Here is a 16,644-nt window from a genome sequence, read left to right as displayed (position 1 = left end):
TTAGATGAAGGACCCCATATTCATATGCAATGGTCCTTTTTCTATATACTCTGATTGAGAAGTCACCCCTTATAGGACATTATAATCTTGAACTGTAATATATACAGTGTTTTGAGGTGTTTATGCCATTTTCATTCCGGCAATACTCTTGTTTGCATTATGCTAAGTTTTGTCTTTTTTTCAATCTTTCTCACATTATGAGAGAGATGTTCTTTCTACAGATTTACAGTGCATGTCATTTAAAAGTGACTTCCTACTTCAAGATTCTCCATAGAGTATTGGTACTGAGAAGTATTTGTCCTTACTGATGGGAAGACATATCAATAGTGGCAGGAACACTCCACTTACTAGAAGGGAAATATCCTTTGTTGAGGTGAAAGATTCCTTATGTGTATTCCATCAATCTGAAGTGTTGTGACATTTCCTATCACTGTAGCACAAGGATGAGCCTTCTGGGAAATGCACAGAACATACTAATGAGCATGTTCACGTATCAAGAAAATCTTTTTTCCCCCTGTAAAATGACAAAATTATTCTTGATCTAATATTGCTAACCCATAGCAGAGGGAAAGTGTAATTGCCTGTAAATAATAGGTCAAAATGACCAAGCATGACATTTTTAAAGTTCAAATCCTCTCATCCTTCGTTATCATATATTGCATTAAAGCTATTCACAAACAGTATTTGTCAAGCCACTGTGGACCAAAGTGACTTATTTTGTAGTAAATCTAATAGCAAGTGAAAGAGAGCTTGTTGAGCTTTGCTTTCAATTTCCTTTTCTAACTTCTGTGCCATTTTAAACAAATGACATACTGGTGAGGTGAAGAGGACAGAGCAAAGCACCAGAGATCACCTGAAGGTCAGCATACAGCAGGTCTCTTTGTATTAAATTTGCCAGAGCTGTGCTGGCTTTCTATCCAATAAAACAATGCTCTGCATAACAGAAAGGCAGAGTAAAACAGTTGAGAGATTTAGATACCAGGAAACTGTTTTTGAAGGTTCCAAAAAGCCTGCCGATTACAACATTAGATAACTGACTATTAGACAGATAAAACTTCTGCTTTTCAAAGCAGACATCAAGGAGCAGTGCTTGGGCTCTGAAGTGGAAGGTACGACTCTCAAAACTGATCCTCACTTTACATACATATGAAACACCTCTTTCTTTCCATGTATTATGGCAGGTTGTAAGAAACAGATAATGTCTCTTCTCATTTCCATTACAAAGCTCTGGTGAGAGACTAATAAGAGTCTGTTCCAGCTGAAGTGAGTAAAACCAGTTCTTCAAAAGAAAAAAAGAAAGCAAGAAGTAACCAGGAAAAAAAAAAAGCAAAACAGAGAAAGAAAAAAGATTATCTTCGAATTCTGACTCACACACTGGGCTATGCGCTTCCTTTTTCCTATTGTACCCCACTCTGTGGTAGTTGCTTCCCTTTCAGAGTAACTCTTTGACCAATTCTTTCACAAAGCTGCCTGCTCCCCTCCAGGGATATACTCAAACAACTCAGGGATTGCTTCAGCCAGAAGCACTTTCACACAATTTGAGCCAAAATTGCCCCAAGGAAGACCTAAATCACACTGGATGAGAGTTCTGACAGTGCTTTTAATGAGGCCAAAATTTCACTTTCCAAATGGCAATAGAGAAGCTAATCTAGGAGAATTTCCTTTTCCAGAAGGACTTCCTGAAAGCATGAAATCTCCCTGTGGCTGGCTGGACACATGTAGGGGGTCATAAAACACCTGGCCTCAGTGTGTTCAGTCTTGCATTACATTGATTTTCCATGTGCTTTTTTACTGTGTGTCTTGCTCTATTTATTTTTTTATTTCTCACATTAATTCATATTTCAGACAAAGTCCTACTTTCAAGTATCTGTTCTCAGAAATCAAAAAGCATGAGTCACATTTAGAAGAATGAAGAACTGAAAAACCTCCTAAGAAGGACATTATCAAATGCACAAGAATAAGAAAAAAGAGTGCTTTGAGGTCTTCAGGGTGGAGAAGGAACTTTCCTTCTATCTATCCAAAGTTTCAAGAGCTCTATTAAGCGGCCATTAGACACCACTGAGGATAAACAAAGTTTAGATAGAAAACATGATTGCTTTAGTTGAAAGAGCTCTAATTAGAAAAAAATGTGTCAACATCCACAAACATGTAAGGAAAGGGCGAACTCATCACATGAAATAAATCAGATGGAAAAGTAGCAAATGGGAATGAGAGAAAAGTTGAGAATGAATGCGTGAAATAGTTTCACAGAGTGAAACTAGTGTTCTGCAAATGGCATACCAAATCGTCCTTGATCTTTGTGCCTTTCTGGCATCCTCACACACCACTTCTGAAGAGGTAGACATGGATTTCCCAATAAAATTCCCTCTTCTCTATTGCTTTCAGCCTTATCTACACATCACCTTCAGTTTCATTTTTGGTAAGTTGAATGGACTGAATTGGTAAGCGGTTACTTTCATGCTGCTCTCCCACTATTCCCATCCCACCCACATTGTTTCTAAAATATGTCCTGCATCCTCTCTCCTAACTGTGGTTTTAACTAAGCAACTTAAGGAAGTAGTGCATTGCTGTGTTTACTTTCCTTCATTGAGATGTGGGTTTCTGACAATGATGTTGTGCTTGCTTTGGGAGTCATCCACCGGTAAAACTTGATCAAACTTGTTGCATCCTGAAGCAATTGAGCAAAACAGACTTATGGCTGCTGTAACCTAATCACAAGCATAAACATGTAGGTGAGCTGTAATTATCGAGGTTTCTGCCATCTGATAACATTTACAGCAAACAGAAAATTAAGAGACTTAAATCAGAGCCAAGCAAGTAGAAGCTTTTTTTTTTCTTTAGTAACTGACTACTAACTTTTCCCTGGACTTGCATGGAGACCTCATCTCTAGCACAGAATCTATCCTGAACATTTTTCTTCACTGGATGTTGGGGGCTGAATTTCCATATTCTCTTTCAGCACTGGAAGTACTTGAGACCCAACAGATAACATATCTGGAAGGGATGAATGTAAGGGCTGGTTCATCAGGTATATGCCAAAGTTTGTCTGAAAAAAGCAAAGTATTTATTAAGACGCAACTCATGCTAAAGTAATCAGACCTATGAAGGATCCCACAACCCAGATATGTTTAGAAAAAACAATACTGCTTTAAGAATGAGGAGATCTGAACTATCTCCATGTAATTAAGAACATTTTTAACTGATTAACTGTAATAGACTAGTAAACAAAAGTTGATCCCATGTTATTCAAGAAGTGAGAAGATAAATAACATAGTATTTCATCATGAGTTCCATAGTATCATGTATGTAATTTACACTCCCTCACAGTCTTGTCATTTAATGACTGTTCTGGCTTCTTGACAAATACAGTTAATGCATTACCACCAATAAGGTCTAGGCAACATGAGAATGCATGCATGTTCAAAGAGTGAGAAAAAGTCTTGTATCCTTTACCAAGGATTATTCACTTTGTTAACAGAACTTTGCTCTGTCTAGACTTTGTGAATTTTCCTTCATTTGTTTTTATGAGCATTTCAGTATATTTTACAGAAAATATTCAGAAAGTTTGTTTTATTAAGTCTACCAGTTGTTTTCTGTTATTACTATGTAAATATTAAAAATACTTAGATATGTGTCATCATGATAATGAATATTAAAGAAAAAAGAAAGAAAATAACCTCTTTACCCAGTGGCCGTGCAACCTGAGCAGTGTGTTTGAACATTTATGTGTGGTCTTGATCTTAAGCATGTTGAATATTGCAGTTGTAGCTGTGAACAGCTGGGTGTGACCTGGAAAGGTCACAGAAGAGAGTGGTGTGGTTTTGTGGTTTTGTTTTCCAACAGCGGAGAGTTTAGAAGTGCACAAGAAACAGACTCACAATCTCATATTTTCCAAATGATTAGATAATAGTTAAAGAAATACGTAAAGTAAGAAATAAAGGATTGCTGAAGACCATGTCAGATTGGTAATTGATATGTAGACTTCAGAATGTCTTCATTCTTCAAACTGAGGACCTTGGAAACCCAATACTAATTTTCTAGTCTTTTTTCACAGGTTTCAATAAGAAGTAATTTGTTTTGGTAGGCTACAGCCAAAATGTGCCAGCCACTCTAAAGCATAAAATAAATAAATAAACAGATGAAATTCATTAAAAACAAACCTTTATTCTCCTTCTCCATTAAAAAGAAAAACAAGCAGAGCTTTTTTGGCTACTTCTACTCTTGCTTCATCTCCCTAGCATTTCACATATATGTGGTAAGAGTTCCTCCTGATCAGGTTTATCCTATTAATGACACGTTTTTGATACTTGTCACCATAATGGTGTCAACAGTGGTGGACACAGGGTAGATCCTTACGATCAGCACTGTAGTATTTAATGCTGAGTATTTAATGACTGCAGGACAGTAAGATCCCAATCCTTTAGCATAATGACTGTGTTGGATCAACTATGATGCCCCATCCCTGGAAGTGTTCAAGGCCAGACTGGATGGGGCTTGGAGCACCCTGCTCTAGTGGAAGGTGTCCCTGCCCATGGCAGGGGCATTGGAACTGGATGATCTTTAATGTCCCTCCCAATCCAAACGATTCCATGATTCTATGATTCTGTGACACTGAAATGGTAAGTTAGTAACTGTTTCATTTAAATTATTAAACTACACAGTATTATATTTTCATTCTTGCTTTTTTCTTGTTTCTTGTCAAGTTGTGTTTTCTGTGTTGGTATAAATGATGTTTTTTTCAGCTTTGTGATTAGTAACTTGGATTTACTTCCTATCCCCTGGTGCAAAAAGGACAGTTGTCATAAATTTGTTGTTTTATAAAATCAGACAAGCATAAAACAAATATTGTAAAATTAATATTAGTCCATGCTGCACACTTTACACAGGGAGGAATTTTATAACTCATCCATGTAAATGAACTTATTTGACACATGAGAAGTTTTTATTTATATTTACTGTATTGACATCTCAATTTATCTTAAAATGAGACTAAAATACATCTGGGCAGTTTGTTCACTGCAGAGAATTTGATTTACCAATTTTTCTATTGATGTGAATCATTTAGCAATTTTTTCTTTTTTTTTTTTTTGTAAATCAACTTAAACCATTTAGAATTACTTAAGAAAAAGTGTGTGAACACACTTTATCTTCATAAGTTCTCATACGCTATTTAATATTGGTCCTTAGTATTTCCGTACTCTGATTTGGCATCTAAAGTCTCATAGTATTTTTTTTTCAGTGCTGAGACTCGGTGATGCCTAAGGAATTTTCAAGGTGATGGTATATTGACAGTATACATATTTTAGTACTAAGACCTGCTTGGAATTGCTGACCTTTTTCTTTTCTGAATGTTCTTAAGACCAAAATTTAGCTTGCGATTAATAGAATTGGATTTAATATCGTTTAAGTGAATTTTCTTGTTTTTTTCAATAATTACAAATATTGACTCAGCAAGTACTGATAATAGCAACAGCTCTGCAGCAACCACAAAAGATGTGCATCCTGCCATTTCAGCTCTGTTTCAAGAAAAAGATAGAAATTTGCCCTTCTCACATTTCACTGATGAAAAATGAAGCTTTCAGACGCGGAGATTACAGCCTGCAGAGTTATTACAGTGAACCATATAATCTCTCTCTGTTGTTGCTACCTTTTCCTGACTTCAAGGGTATTTTATTCTGCATATAACCTCCCCAGGACACACCAAGACCTGGGCAGGGATTTCTGGGCTGAGAGCTCAGTGGTTTTATCCACTTGGTCAGATGGCAGTAGGAGCTCTTCCCATCACTCTTAAACTTCGCAGAGACAAAAAATGTAAAGCTCATGATTAGGAAAAAGCACAACACTTCACTGCTGGAAAAAATAGATAAAATGTACTTATTCTTGCCAACAGTGAATCATATGATAGTCATCACACTCACTTAAAAGCGGAGCTATAAAATGCTGTCATTCTTGCATGTTGTTTCAAGTACTTATACTGGATCAACAGTAATATGCACTGCTTAGATATTCACTGGCAGAAATATCCTGGGTGCAGTATCTTCTTCTGTAAGGTGGAAACCTGAGGTGCTACATCTGAGAAAGGCTGAGATAAAGTGCCTTCAAGCTACAGCTCCTAAATAATGAGTTAATTCAGACTAGCTCTTGGCCGGGAAAATGCCCTGTTAGAATGTGTAACAAGCCCATAACTGATACTGCGCACTAAAATAAAGCTTTGGATGGATAAGTTCTGAATTTTGCCCCTGTATGTAGCTCTTGGCTGCCTTGTCCCAGCAGATGAATTTACTTGTTCATTTCTGCTCATTTAAGACAAGAGGAAATATCCTCAAGCTGTGCCAGAGGAGGTTGAGGCTGGATATTATTAAATTTCTTAACCAGAAGGGTGCTCAGGCATTGGAACAGGCTTCCCAGGGAAGTGGTGGAATCACTGTCCCTGGAAGTGTTCACAAACCATATAGATGAGATCCTCAGTGACATGGTTTAGTGGTGGTCTTGGTAGTCCTGGGGTAATGGCTGGACTTGATGATCTTAAAGGTCTTTTCCAACCTAGCTGATTCTATAATTCTATGATTTAATTAATACAATAACATAACCTCCCTCCCACGCAAAGCTTTGAGAGATACAATTATTTAAGTTTGGGTTTGTTTTATTTTGTTTTGTTTTGTTTTGCTTTGTTTGTTTTTGTTTTTATCGTAAGATGTTTTCTTAGCTCTGTATTCACCAAAACTTATTAGTAAAAGTAGGAGAGTGGAAGTACTCACTTTCAGCATGCTGTTTTTTTATATTAGAAAACAAAGGAAAGCTTTAACTTGGTGTTGAAAGTCCCCATTTTGTTCTGTTAAAAAAATCTGGGCAGCAGAATGTTTTTCTAAGAACTGATGTTCTTTTGCTCTACCTTAAGTATACACATTTTCTACTTCAGCCACCAATGAGAAAAGAGAACGGTAGTATTTCAGAGGTCTATTAATTATATCAATCAGTGTTTGCAAATGTTCCAGATCTTTGGATGAAAAGCATTGCATAGTATAAAGCCCCACATTATGATGAAAATTATGATAACGATGCATCAGATAAGAGAAGTAATTTGCTATCCTTGCTAACATTTCAATAAGCAGTCCAAAGGCACGGCATCTCATCCAACAGGGAAAAAAGCTCTCCCAAGGCACTATGAGATACATCAAGGAGGATCGACAGCCTACAGGAAAAAAACACAAGCCCTTTAGTATAGGAGGGCATGTGCAAACATAATGTATTTTTCTTGATGCACTGCTATCCAGACATTTATGCTGGGGCAGACTGCTGATGCAGTTCCCTTTGCTACCATGACAGCAAGTCCCAGTTTATAGCACTGTTGCAAATCTACCCACAGGGCTTCCGCTATTGTTAGCTTAAAACTGCATCTGCAAAACACAGAAGATGTTAGCCAAGAATTCAATGTTCTCTCCTTTCTGTCTATGTGTGCCTGGCATCAGGTGGTGAAGCATGTGAAACAGCGTATGGCTATTTTTATGCTATCTGCTTAATGCAGTTACCTAGTGTTTTGCGGTGTCCTGCAATGACAGAGAGAGCTCTGTCGCAGGAGAGCCCCTTTTTCCTTTTCAGTCAAAATTTACAGAAGGAATCCTTAATGAATATTTTTTCAGAACTGGTGGCAGCAGAGCTCAAGTTTGCTTTGTAGAGGTGTTTATTTCAAACAATGTGATGAAAGGTTTCATCAAAAGCAGCTGGCTGGGCTTCAGCACCCTGCTTTACATTTAATAGGAAACATGCAAATATCTAATTACAGTAGCTGGTTCTGAATTTCAGCTGCAATCCATCTACGCAATCCTCAATTTTTCAACTTGGAGCATCAGGTTCTCAGAGTCTCAGAAGGAGGGAGAAATACATGGTTTTAGAACTAAATATTGTACAAGCCTTACTGTATTATTGAAATTAATCTGCAGTGTTGTTATTTGGGCTACCAGTTTGATAAAGTTTGATATCTTTTTCCAGGTTGGTGTTCTTGGAAAAACAAAACAAAACGGTAAATATTGACATCTGGCTCTCTTGTTAAGCTTTCACGATTTGAAATCCATTTGTATGTGCAGTTTTGGAAATCGAGCAACTACAACAGCCTTTCAAAAATATCAGTACCCCTTGTACTGGAACATTAAGTTTAAAACTTATTTTGCTGCGTTTGTTTTTTGCAGTTTGAATTGCATTATTGACAGCTGGGAACAAACAGTGCTAAATTCCTTCACTGAATCTGTATCTGATAAAAAAAGAAAAAGAAGTCTATTAGATGACTCCTTAACAGAAAAGCACAAGCTAGAGACATGAGTCACCGAAGGATTAACTCTGCAATTTAACACAGTCACATGAACTCGATGTTCTTTCTCTCTCTCCACTGTGAACTGTGAAAGGTCTGTCTGGATCAATGCCCCCTGCTAGGTCTGCTTAGCACACTGAAGATGCCATAGTCCTCAGGTGCTTCTCACCGATAGCCAGTTGGTGACCATCACCACACGGACTATTTGCAGGAGGGATGGGCTCTGAGGTCTTCTCAGACCAGTTCAAGCCAAGCTACCAGCTCAAACTATCTCTTTTGGCTGCCAAGCTAACCCAGAGGACTTTGTGCAGAGCAGGGCGTACTCACAAGATCCCATCAGCTGGCAATGCTGAACACTGGGAAAAACAGAAAAAGCTGAAGGCCTGGTTCTTTGCAGCAAGACTATGGTTGTGCAGCTGAGGGAAGCAGAGCACTCCCCCACTGTGAATAGCAGCACTGTGCTCTGCCAAGCAGTGCCTGGCCTTGCTATGTGTCTTTTATCTGGTGCCAGGTTGTTCTTGAGAGGCTGGATTGTTCTCATTGCCTTAGTTCTGTTTGAACGAGTTACTTGGTTCTAGGAGTGCTTGTATCCAGAAAACCTTTCCATTGCTGAGTTAATCAGAATGAAAGACGAGCTCATCTTTTCTTGTGGGAAACATGCAGAAGATGTTTTGCCTCTCCTGAGAATCTATGTCCTGGGTAAGGTTTTGTTGCCATTTGGGATGGTCCCTGAATGTGGAGTGCTTTTCTTCTACAGACAATTCAAATCATAATCCAGTAAAACATATGGGCCTAGAGAAAGTCCTCGGCATACCACACCCCTGCATACATGGCAGCTGGGCAGCATCACTGCCCAGAGTGCCAGAATGCTCTTTAAAGTGTCCCAGATGTTCCAGCTGTAGGTCAACATTGCCTGGAGAGAATTCTTGTCTTCAGGCTATCCACCATGGTGAGGAGCTCATCTCACAAAGGCAGAATTTGGATGACAGAGCCTGCCATGCAACCCAAAGTCATCTCAGGTCATTGGGAAGCTGTGGCTAGACAGCTGGCCCCCGCCTTCTCCCTTCTCCCCACCTCACTCTGCACCAGGTGTCTGGCTCCAAGAGTCGGCAGAGCTTTTCACCAAGGATAACATCCATTGAAAATATAGCCCTTTGTTTGCCTAATGAGTCACTGAGACGAATCAATGTTGTTTTTTGTTTGTTTTTTTTTTTTCCAAACAAAGAATGCCTTATTTGGAACTTGTTTGTGCATTGTTTAGGTGAATGATTTTCAGCCTATTTGTCATTGCTCTGGCCCCTGTGCTGTGCCCAATCATCTCTCGTGTTTGGCTGGTATTGGCAAGGCTTCTGAGCCCTGGCTGGCTAATGAACTCTTACAACAGAAGCTTAATGAACAAGAAGCAACGAATTTAAAGTAAGGATTTTTCAGATAAATAAATACTTATGAGGAGATTTGTGAAGTTTTTGGGATGCCGAAGTGTCTAGCCACTGTCTGAGCACTCTCAATTCCAAGAAACAATGCAGTTTCTGGAAACATAAGGACTCCAATGAACGCCTGCTTTTCACACTTATTCTCCAGTCAATCAATTACTCTCAGCTTTGACTATACTTACATCTGCTCTGTTTTTCCTGTTGAGTAGTTTCTCACAGTAAGAATAGAGTTTAGTCATATGAGCTAACTGTATCATATCAAATACTCTTTTTCTGCAGATTTGTCTTCTTGAATGACATCAGTGCATCAGCTCTTGTTTTTCGAGACCAAAATAAACACATCATTGTAAAGTAGTACATACTGAATAAAAGCAAGCGCAGAAAAAAACCCCAATGCATAAATAAAAACATTTTGAGCAATTAATGGAAATAAACAATGTCCTATCTGGATTGTAAGTGCATCTTCTTTTTACTGGAAAATCAAATGGATTAGCATAAGAACTTAGTCATGAATATCCTCTCAGCAGATATTTCACTATGCATGCAATAAAGTCAACACAACTTTCTATACAGCTATTTTAGATTACTGTACTGACCTTTCTACCTCTGGCCACAGACAGAGACTGCATAAATTCTTTGTTTCGTTCCCCAGACTGTTGATCGATGCAGATTATCTGACATCTGCTACATGGACCCACAACCTAATTAAAGAAGGTTGAGAGCTGTATGTCAAAGCAGTACAACACAGAACAGTACAAGCTTCTGACCATCATAATACCTTAAATAATTACCTTTCACGTACCTTTCTTGTGTTCTTTTATGCTTTTTTAATGCAAGAGGTCAGGCCTGTTCACCTAATGTAGTGGGTACATTTTCAAAGGGTCTGCTTCTGAAGGTCTCACTGAATTTTTAATTCACTTTTTTCTTTTATTTTCTATTCTTTTAAGGAAAACTTTCCCAGAGACATAAATCTGAGAAATACCAAACATTTACATAATTGCATTTCCTGATGTCTTCACTTCATCTACGGGCTGGCGGGGCTATTTGCCCAAAGGAGAACTGAATACAAAATCAAGACAGTGCCTCAGGATTTAACCCAAGGAAGATTTTCTTGGGTTTGCTTTACATTGTTTCAGTGCAGCTGAAATGCACAATGTCTTTCATATATGCATGGCACTTGTAGATAATCAGAATGCAAAATGTGAATTTTTACAAGTTTACATAATCAGAAGGAATAATGAGCTCCTCCATTCTGACACCAGAGCATGGATCTTAAAGTTAATTCTTGTTTGAAATAGGGTGTGTTTTTAGGGAAAAAAAGCCCTGGACAGATTTCTTCTTAAAGCATTCAAATGAAGAAGGCAGACATATTGCAGTTTCGCTTAATATTGCATCCCTAACTTTAGCAAATCTGTCCGCTGTAGAAATTAACTGTTCTTAGAGTATCCCAATATACACATTCTACTTTTGCAAAATGTGTTATAAATTTCAAATAGGGCAAATAATTAAACCTTACGCTGCCAACATTTTTATATGCTGATCTGAATTGCTATTTAATTTTTTTTTGAGATACATCTAGAACTGATTCTGCAGCTCTTCAGTGTAATCATCAAAACCATACATTTGGCAGCTTTTTCAGAAGATGATTTTCCACAGCTTTAATATTTTATTAAAAGAACAAGAAAATAACACAGAGAAGGAAATATTTTTCCCTGCTTTGTTCAACAGCTTCTTCAACAATTAACATAATGTCTACCGTTACCACATCAGTATCTGAATAAGGTCCTGGCAGAAATGAGAAAAGACAATGCAACTTGCATAAGGCATAAGCCTTTCTATTTTTGGCTTGTATTCCTAAAGCATTTCAATGCCAGAAAGAGGAATACCTTTTCAATTTTGTAGTTTTACAGTATCTAACACAGCAGGATCCTGAGACGAGTTCCCTAGTGTTACTCCAGCCTCCAACAGGCTATACACTAAGGATTTTGTCCTTTGTGTTTTTCATCTCCTACCTAAAGGAATTTTTCCTCAACGTTCTTTAAGTCTTATTACAGCTTACGGATAAAAGTACCCATAAAAAGAGCAGATAAGTCATATTTTCCACCCTTAGAGAAAAAATTACTTGTTCATTTCTTACAGTATGCTGAACAGAAAGAAATAGGAGTGATGTCCACCACAGCTTCTAGATTTGACCTTAGCACTTCTGTTATTCACACCTTCATTATCACGCCTAAGAGAATAATAGGGTTCATCTGTAGCTTCTTCATGGATCCTTTGTTGAATATTTTCTCAAAAGAACGTATTTGCCAACAAAGTTTGACTCTTCAGCATTTTCCTCACAGTACGAAGCACATTATGTTGTTAGATATGATACAAAGCACAACATATGAAAAAACTCTGCCAGGCTATACTTTAAAACATGCCTTGACTGGAGATTAAGACAAAATGTGTATAAAAGAGGGCAATAGATTGTTCACTTGTATGCACGTCTGGTCTTTCGGCAATCCATTGCTTGATGTGCAGCAGTCCTAGGTTACTTCTGTACTATTATGCTTAACAACAACCAGTATTCTCTTGTGAAAATACTGGCTAAATACTTGCTGCAACTCTGCCTCAGAACAGTGATTATTATTCTGCTCAGCTGGATAGAGGTGGGAAATTTTATGAATTCTGAAATTAAAAAAAAAAGGTGTGGAGAAATATGTCAAAACCTCTCAGTTATATTGAAGCATGTTTGCTACGGGTCACAGCATGGCTTTTTTTTACATACTCCATAAATTTCATCTGCACAAACTGTGCCGCCTATGTTGAAGTCAAAACCCTGCAAAAATTGCTCTGTCTCCAGTGATTAAAATACTTTGTGATAGATAAGAGAGATCTGTTTGTACCTGGAATCGCAGAGCACCTATTGAAATCTCAGCCCACTCTTCTTCTTCAAAGGACTCTGGTGCACTGATGACAATGTTGGCACGGAAGCGCCGGATTAATTCCTCCATTTCCAATGGCTCTTCTAATCTGTCTCATAGAGATGACAGAAAAAAACAAAAAATAGGGTTTATTAACTAGTTCTGAACTAGATGTTTGTGTTGGGAGAATCTAGTGGCTAATATGATTCAGCAAATATTTTTCCGGAATAACCTGGACCAAGTTTTATTACAAAGGCTATGAAAATGACACAAGGTATTTAACTATAGCTTGTAACCCTTCAACTATAATATGTAATCCTCTAGGTGTCTTCCTCAGAGGTGTAACCTGGAACCGTAGGTATGAAAACACATAGACAGGCAATTGTGAACAATGTGTATTGTCATTTATTTCCTTATTAGCGATCATATGTAAGTCTAATGGTAACAAATGGAAAGATCTTTTGAATTAGCAATCATTTGACTCGTTAAATACTTCTAAAAAGAAAGCAAATAGAAACTCATTCTTCACATGCTGCAATTGTAAAAGAGAAAAAGACAGCAGATGCTGAAGGTGAAAAAGCCAGTAAAGGCATTTTATGAGAGAATCTATTCCTTATTATTATTATCATTATTATTATTATTTGCCTTTGGGATGCATCAGAGTCCACCAAATGGTAGATGTTTTGAAAAAAAATAATCTCTGTGTGGTGATATCTCCACCTCTTTACAAGCATTTGAACTGCCAGAGTGTAGATTTGTGTCAGCGTGGAGAACATATATGAGACAGACAGAGCATACAAATATCTGAAATCTGGCTGCACCTTTGAGTTGTCATTATTCACTCTTCTTCCAAAGGAGAACTGGACCAGTACCAGAAAAACAGCCTTAAAATTTGTGAGAATTCTTTCAGCAGCATTGTTAGTGGGGAAGAACATTTCTTTCTGCATTAGCTATTATGAGCATGAATAGTTTCTTATACATCAGCCTTGGTCTGACAACTTTGAGATATGACACCCTACAGCAGAGGCAGAAACCTGGGTAAGTAGTGAAGAGAGAATTTTCTGCTCTAAGGGGAAAAAAAAAAAAACCTTTAAAAAAGTAAGGACATACAGTTTAAAATGCGCTTTAATTAAATTGAGGAAAAACATGTAAAATCAAGGTGCATGGAAAACTGTTCACATCAAGCAGTCTTGGCAAAGGAGGCCTGTTAGGTGAAGAAAAGAGATTGATGTTATTTAAAATAGTCTGGATGATCTTTAGCAGACAAACGTGCAAAGGATAAACTGCCTGCGCAGACTTTCAATCAAACCACACAAGCCCAACTCCACCAAGACTTTGCTGCTCACAAGGGCTCCAGAAGTCTGAGGGTAGAAAGTGAGATGGGAAGCTGAAGGGTTACAGGTTTTCCCTTGGGATCCCACAAGCAATACCATGGCTGGGACACAATTTGTAATGACTGAGAGAGATCACAGCCAACAGAAGGTGTAGGTTATGCTGACATGCAGACAAGAAGGAAAATAGCAGTCATGAACAAGTTCGGTTATGCTGTTGTGTTTCCTCACTTTGCTGTGGGCTCTTGGAGTTCGAGTGCTGTGTAGCCTCAAGTTTTGAATGCATTTTTTTGACAAGTGTCTGCAACCCCAGCCAAAACCAGAGGGGGCGTTAAGGGCCCCAGTAACAAAGGGCCTGCAGCATCTTGAGCCAGCTGCAGACAGGTGCTTTGAGTTTCTATGATTTTCTACTATTTTATCTGTTGGTGCTGGTCCTCAAAGACTGCAGTGCCCCTACTCCCAGTCCCTCTTCCTTCAACCTGTTCAGGCTCACCTCCAAAATACCTCACCTCTCTTGTGCCCTCAGAACCACTTCTAATTACTTTGCAGAGTGTGTCTGGGTAAATTCCCATTATTTCTCCTTCCTTAAAACAAAACACGCATTGGGTGGATGGAGTGAGAGGCACCTTCATCCTGCAAATCTCAACAAGAGTCTGTTGTGAAAATCACTGGGATTTGCCAAAGCCAGACTAGGTACTTTGGACTTTTCACAGTAGTGGGTCCTGCAATGCAGAATGCATTACATATATTTAACAGGCAAACTTGAAAATTAATATTTGCATTTTCAGGGGGGTATCTCTAAGAAGAACATCTGAGCATAAGGCCAGGCCACATGGATTTTCATGGAGGAGTCCTGTAACAGCAACACCAGAGTGATGGATGTCTCTATGTACATGTAGCTCTCCAACAGTATGTTACATGGTCATTTTTAATTAAATTGCTGTTTCTTTTTCAGATTACCTCTCAAGAGCCAAGTGCGAACTGGAAGATTAATTTTAACTTACAGAACAGACAAAGGGAAATTGTTAAAACTCGACTGAAGATTGAAATTGTTTCATAAATCTTAGCAGTTTTCCATTAAACAAAACCAAACCCACATGCCAAGAAGCTAAATAATACTTTCTAAAAAAAAAAGAAGAAAAACATTTTAAAAAGACCCATATATGCAGATTCTTGAAAGTACATTGCAGAGTTCAGAATTTGGAAAGTTGGTACAACGTGATTTAGTACCAGTGCAGAATGAGGATGCTGTATATCGGGGCTGAATTCATTTCCCCAGCACCCTGAGAAAGCTCTGCATGGTGAAACAGGGACGAGTTTTCCAACTTGTGCTGGAGAATGGGAAGCCAGAAGCTTCTCAGGCAGCATGGCAGCTTCAGTCACATCTGGAGTTTCCTTTGAGGAAAAGGACATTACAAGCCTAGTTGTACTGGAAGAGGTGTAAAATCAGTGGATCATCTTGCATTGCGTCTAACTAAAAGGAGAGAAGATGACTCCAAGCAGAGGCAGGGAAGTTGGGCAAAACAGAAAAGGGGGATCAGAGATGAATGCCAGGGCTGTGGCACAGCTATGATTGAGGCCTTGAGAGCAGATTTTCTGTGCTATTTGAGCCAGCCATAGTTATGTTCAAGAAACAACTTTATATCGCCAGTATATGAAAATCTGGTGGGTAATGGGTTCCTTATCTTTGAACTGTGGGCTTCGTCAGTGTTTAATTTGCTGCTTCTCTCTCTCACTTTTGTACAAGTAAAGCCAATTTCAAGTAAGAAATGAAATGAATCCTAAGGTAGTTTAAAAATATTTCTGTTGTGAATGTTGTGAATGTAAATCTTACTCCTTCCCATAGGAAAGAATAGCTCAGCAAGAGGCAAGATTTTGTATTTTCACCTGCCAGCTTATTTATGTTGAGAAAATGTAATTGTCCTTGTTCTCCCACAAATAGAGGTTGGCTGGTTCCTAATAATCTTCTGCCACCTAATCATTTGACAAGAATTTTGTTTAAGTTTTCCTAAAGATGACTAGCAGACAGATTATGTTCAAGTATTTAATCCAAATTTTCAGAAGTCATGCAGAATGAATAATTTAATACATATATACTCATAGTAGCTATGAGCAGTTTAATACCTATGTATTTATTGAACATTTAAAATAGCTATCTCTAAATTTCTAGATAAAACAGTTACATTGGAATGTTACGGAAAAAATCTGGAATCCAAGACTGCCGAGAGACATTTGGAGACAGGAGGATCTTACCTTGCAGAAATATGCTCTTTCAGCTGCAGAATGCTCGCTACATTTATCAGGAGGTATTGTGCTTCATTCACAAGAGAGAGTGAAATGTTTGTAGCAGATGCCAGACCTAAAAAAATCAATCCAACATTCCAAAATGATTGTTAAAAATCAGGAAGATTATACAAGCAATTTCACCTCACCTTTCCTTTGACCTCTTACTCATTCTCATTAAAAAAATTATTCATTTGGCTCCAGACACTAAGGAAAGATTCCAAGAATGTCCTCAAACCTGTAAATGATGATGATGCAATGCATTTAGAAATTAAGATAGAGCTGAGATTTTGCTAAATGTATAAAACAATTTGCAAGGGCAATATCCATGGATTTTTGATGCTCTTTCAATTTGATCCTTTTTATAATGACATTTAGTCTAAGAA

General features: G+C 38.0%; 1 protein-coding gene across 4 annotated transcripts in view; it reads right to left on the bottom strand.

The window, feature by feature from the left end:
* Positions 1–770: 770 nt before the first annotated feature.
* MOCOS (molybdenum cofactor sulfurase) overlaps positions 771–16,644 on the bottom strand; it is a 222,401-nt gene continuing 206,527 nt past the window's right edge. For all 4 annotated transcript variants that reach the window (XM_061449066.1, XM_061449065.1, XM_061449068.1 and 1 more), the window contains 4 exons: positions 16,229–16,334; positions 12,627–12,753; positions 10,335–10,439; positions 771–3,046 (listed from right to left, as the gene is read on the bottom strand). In XM_061449066.1, the coding sequence (XP_061305050.1) occupies positions 2,900–3,046; positions 10,335–10,439; positions 12,627–12,753; positions 16,229–16,334 (485 nt within the window). In that variant the 3' untranslated portion in view covers positions 771–2,899. The remainder of the gene's footprint in view (positions 3,047–10,334; positions 10,440–12,626; positions 12,754–16,228; positions 16,335–16,644) is intronic.

This window comes from Pezoporus flaviventris, unplaced genomic scaffold, assembly GCF_033815535.1.
Source record: "Pezoporus flaviventris isolate CSIRO_AGI_PZ_B2104156 unplaced genomic scaffold, CSIRO_AGI_Pfla_v1 ptg000007l, whole genome shotgun sequence".
Classification (NCBI taxonomy): domain Eukaryota; kingdom Metazoa; phylum Chordata; class Aves; order Psittaciformes; family Psittacidae; genus Pezoporus; species Pezoporus flaviventris.
This window is presented reverse-complemented; position numbering and strand designations above follow the sequence as displayed.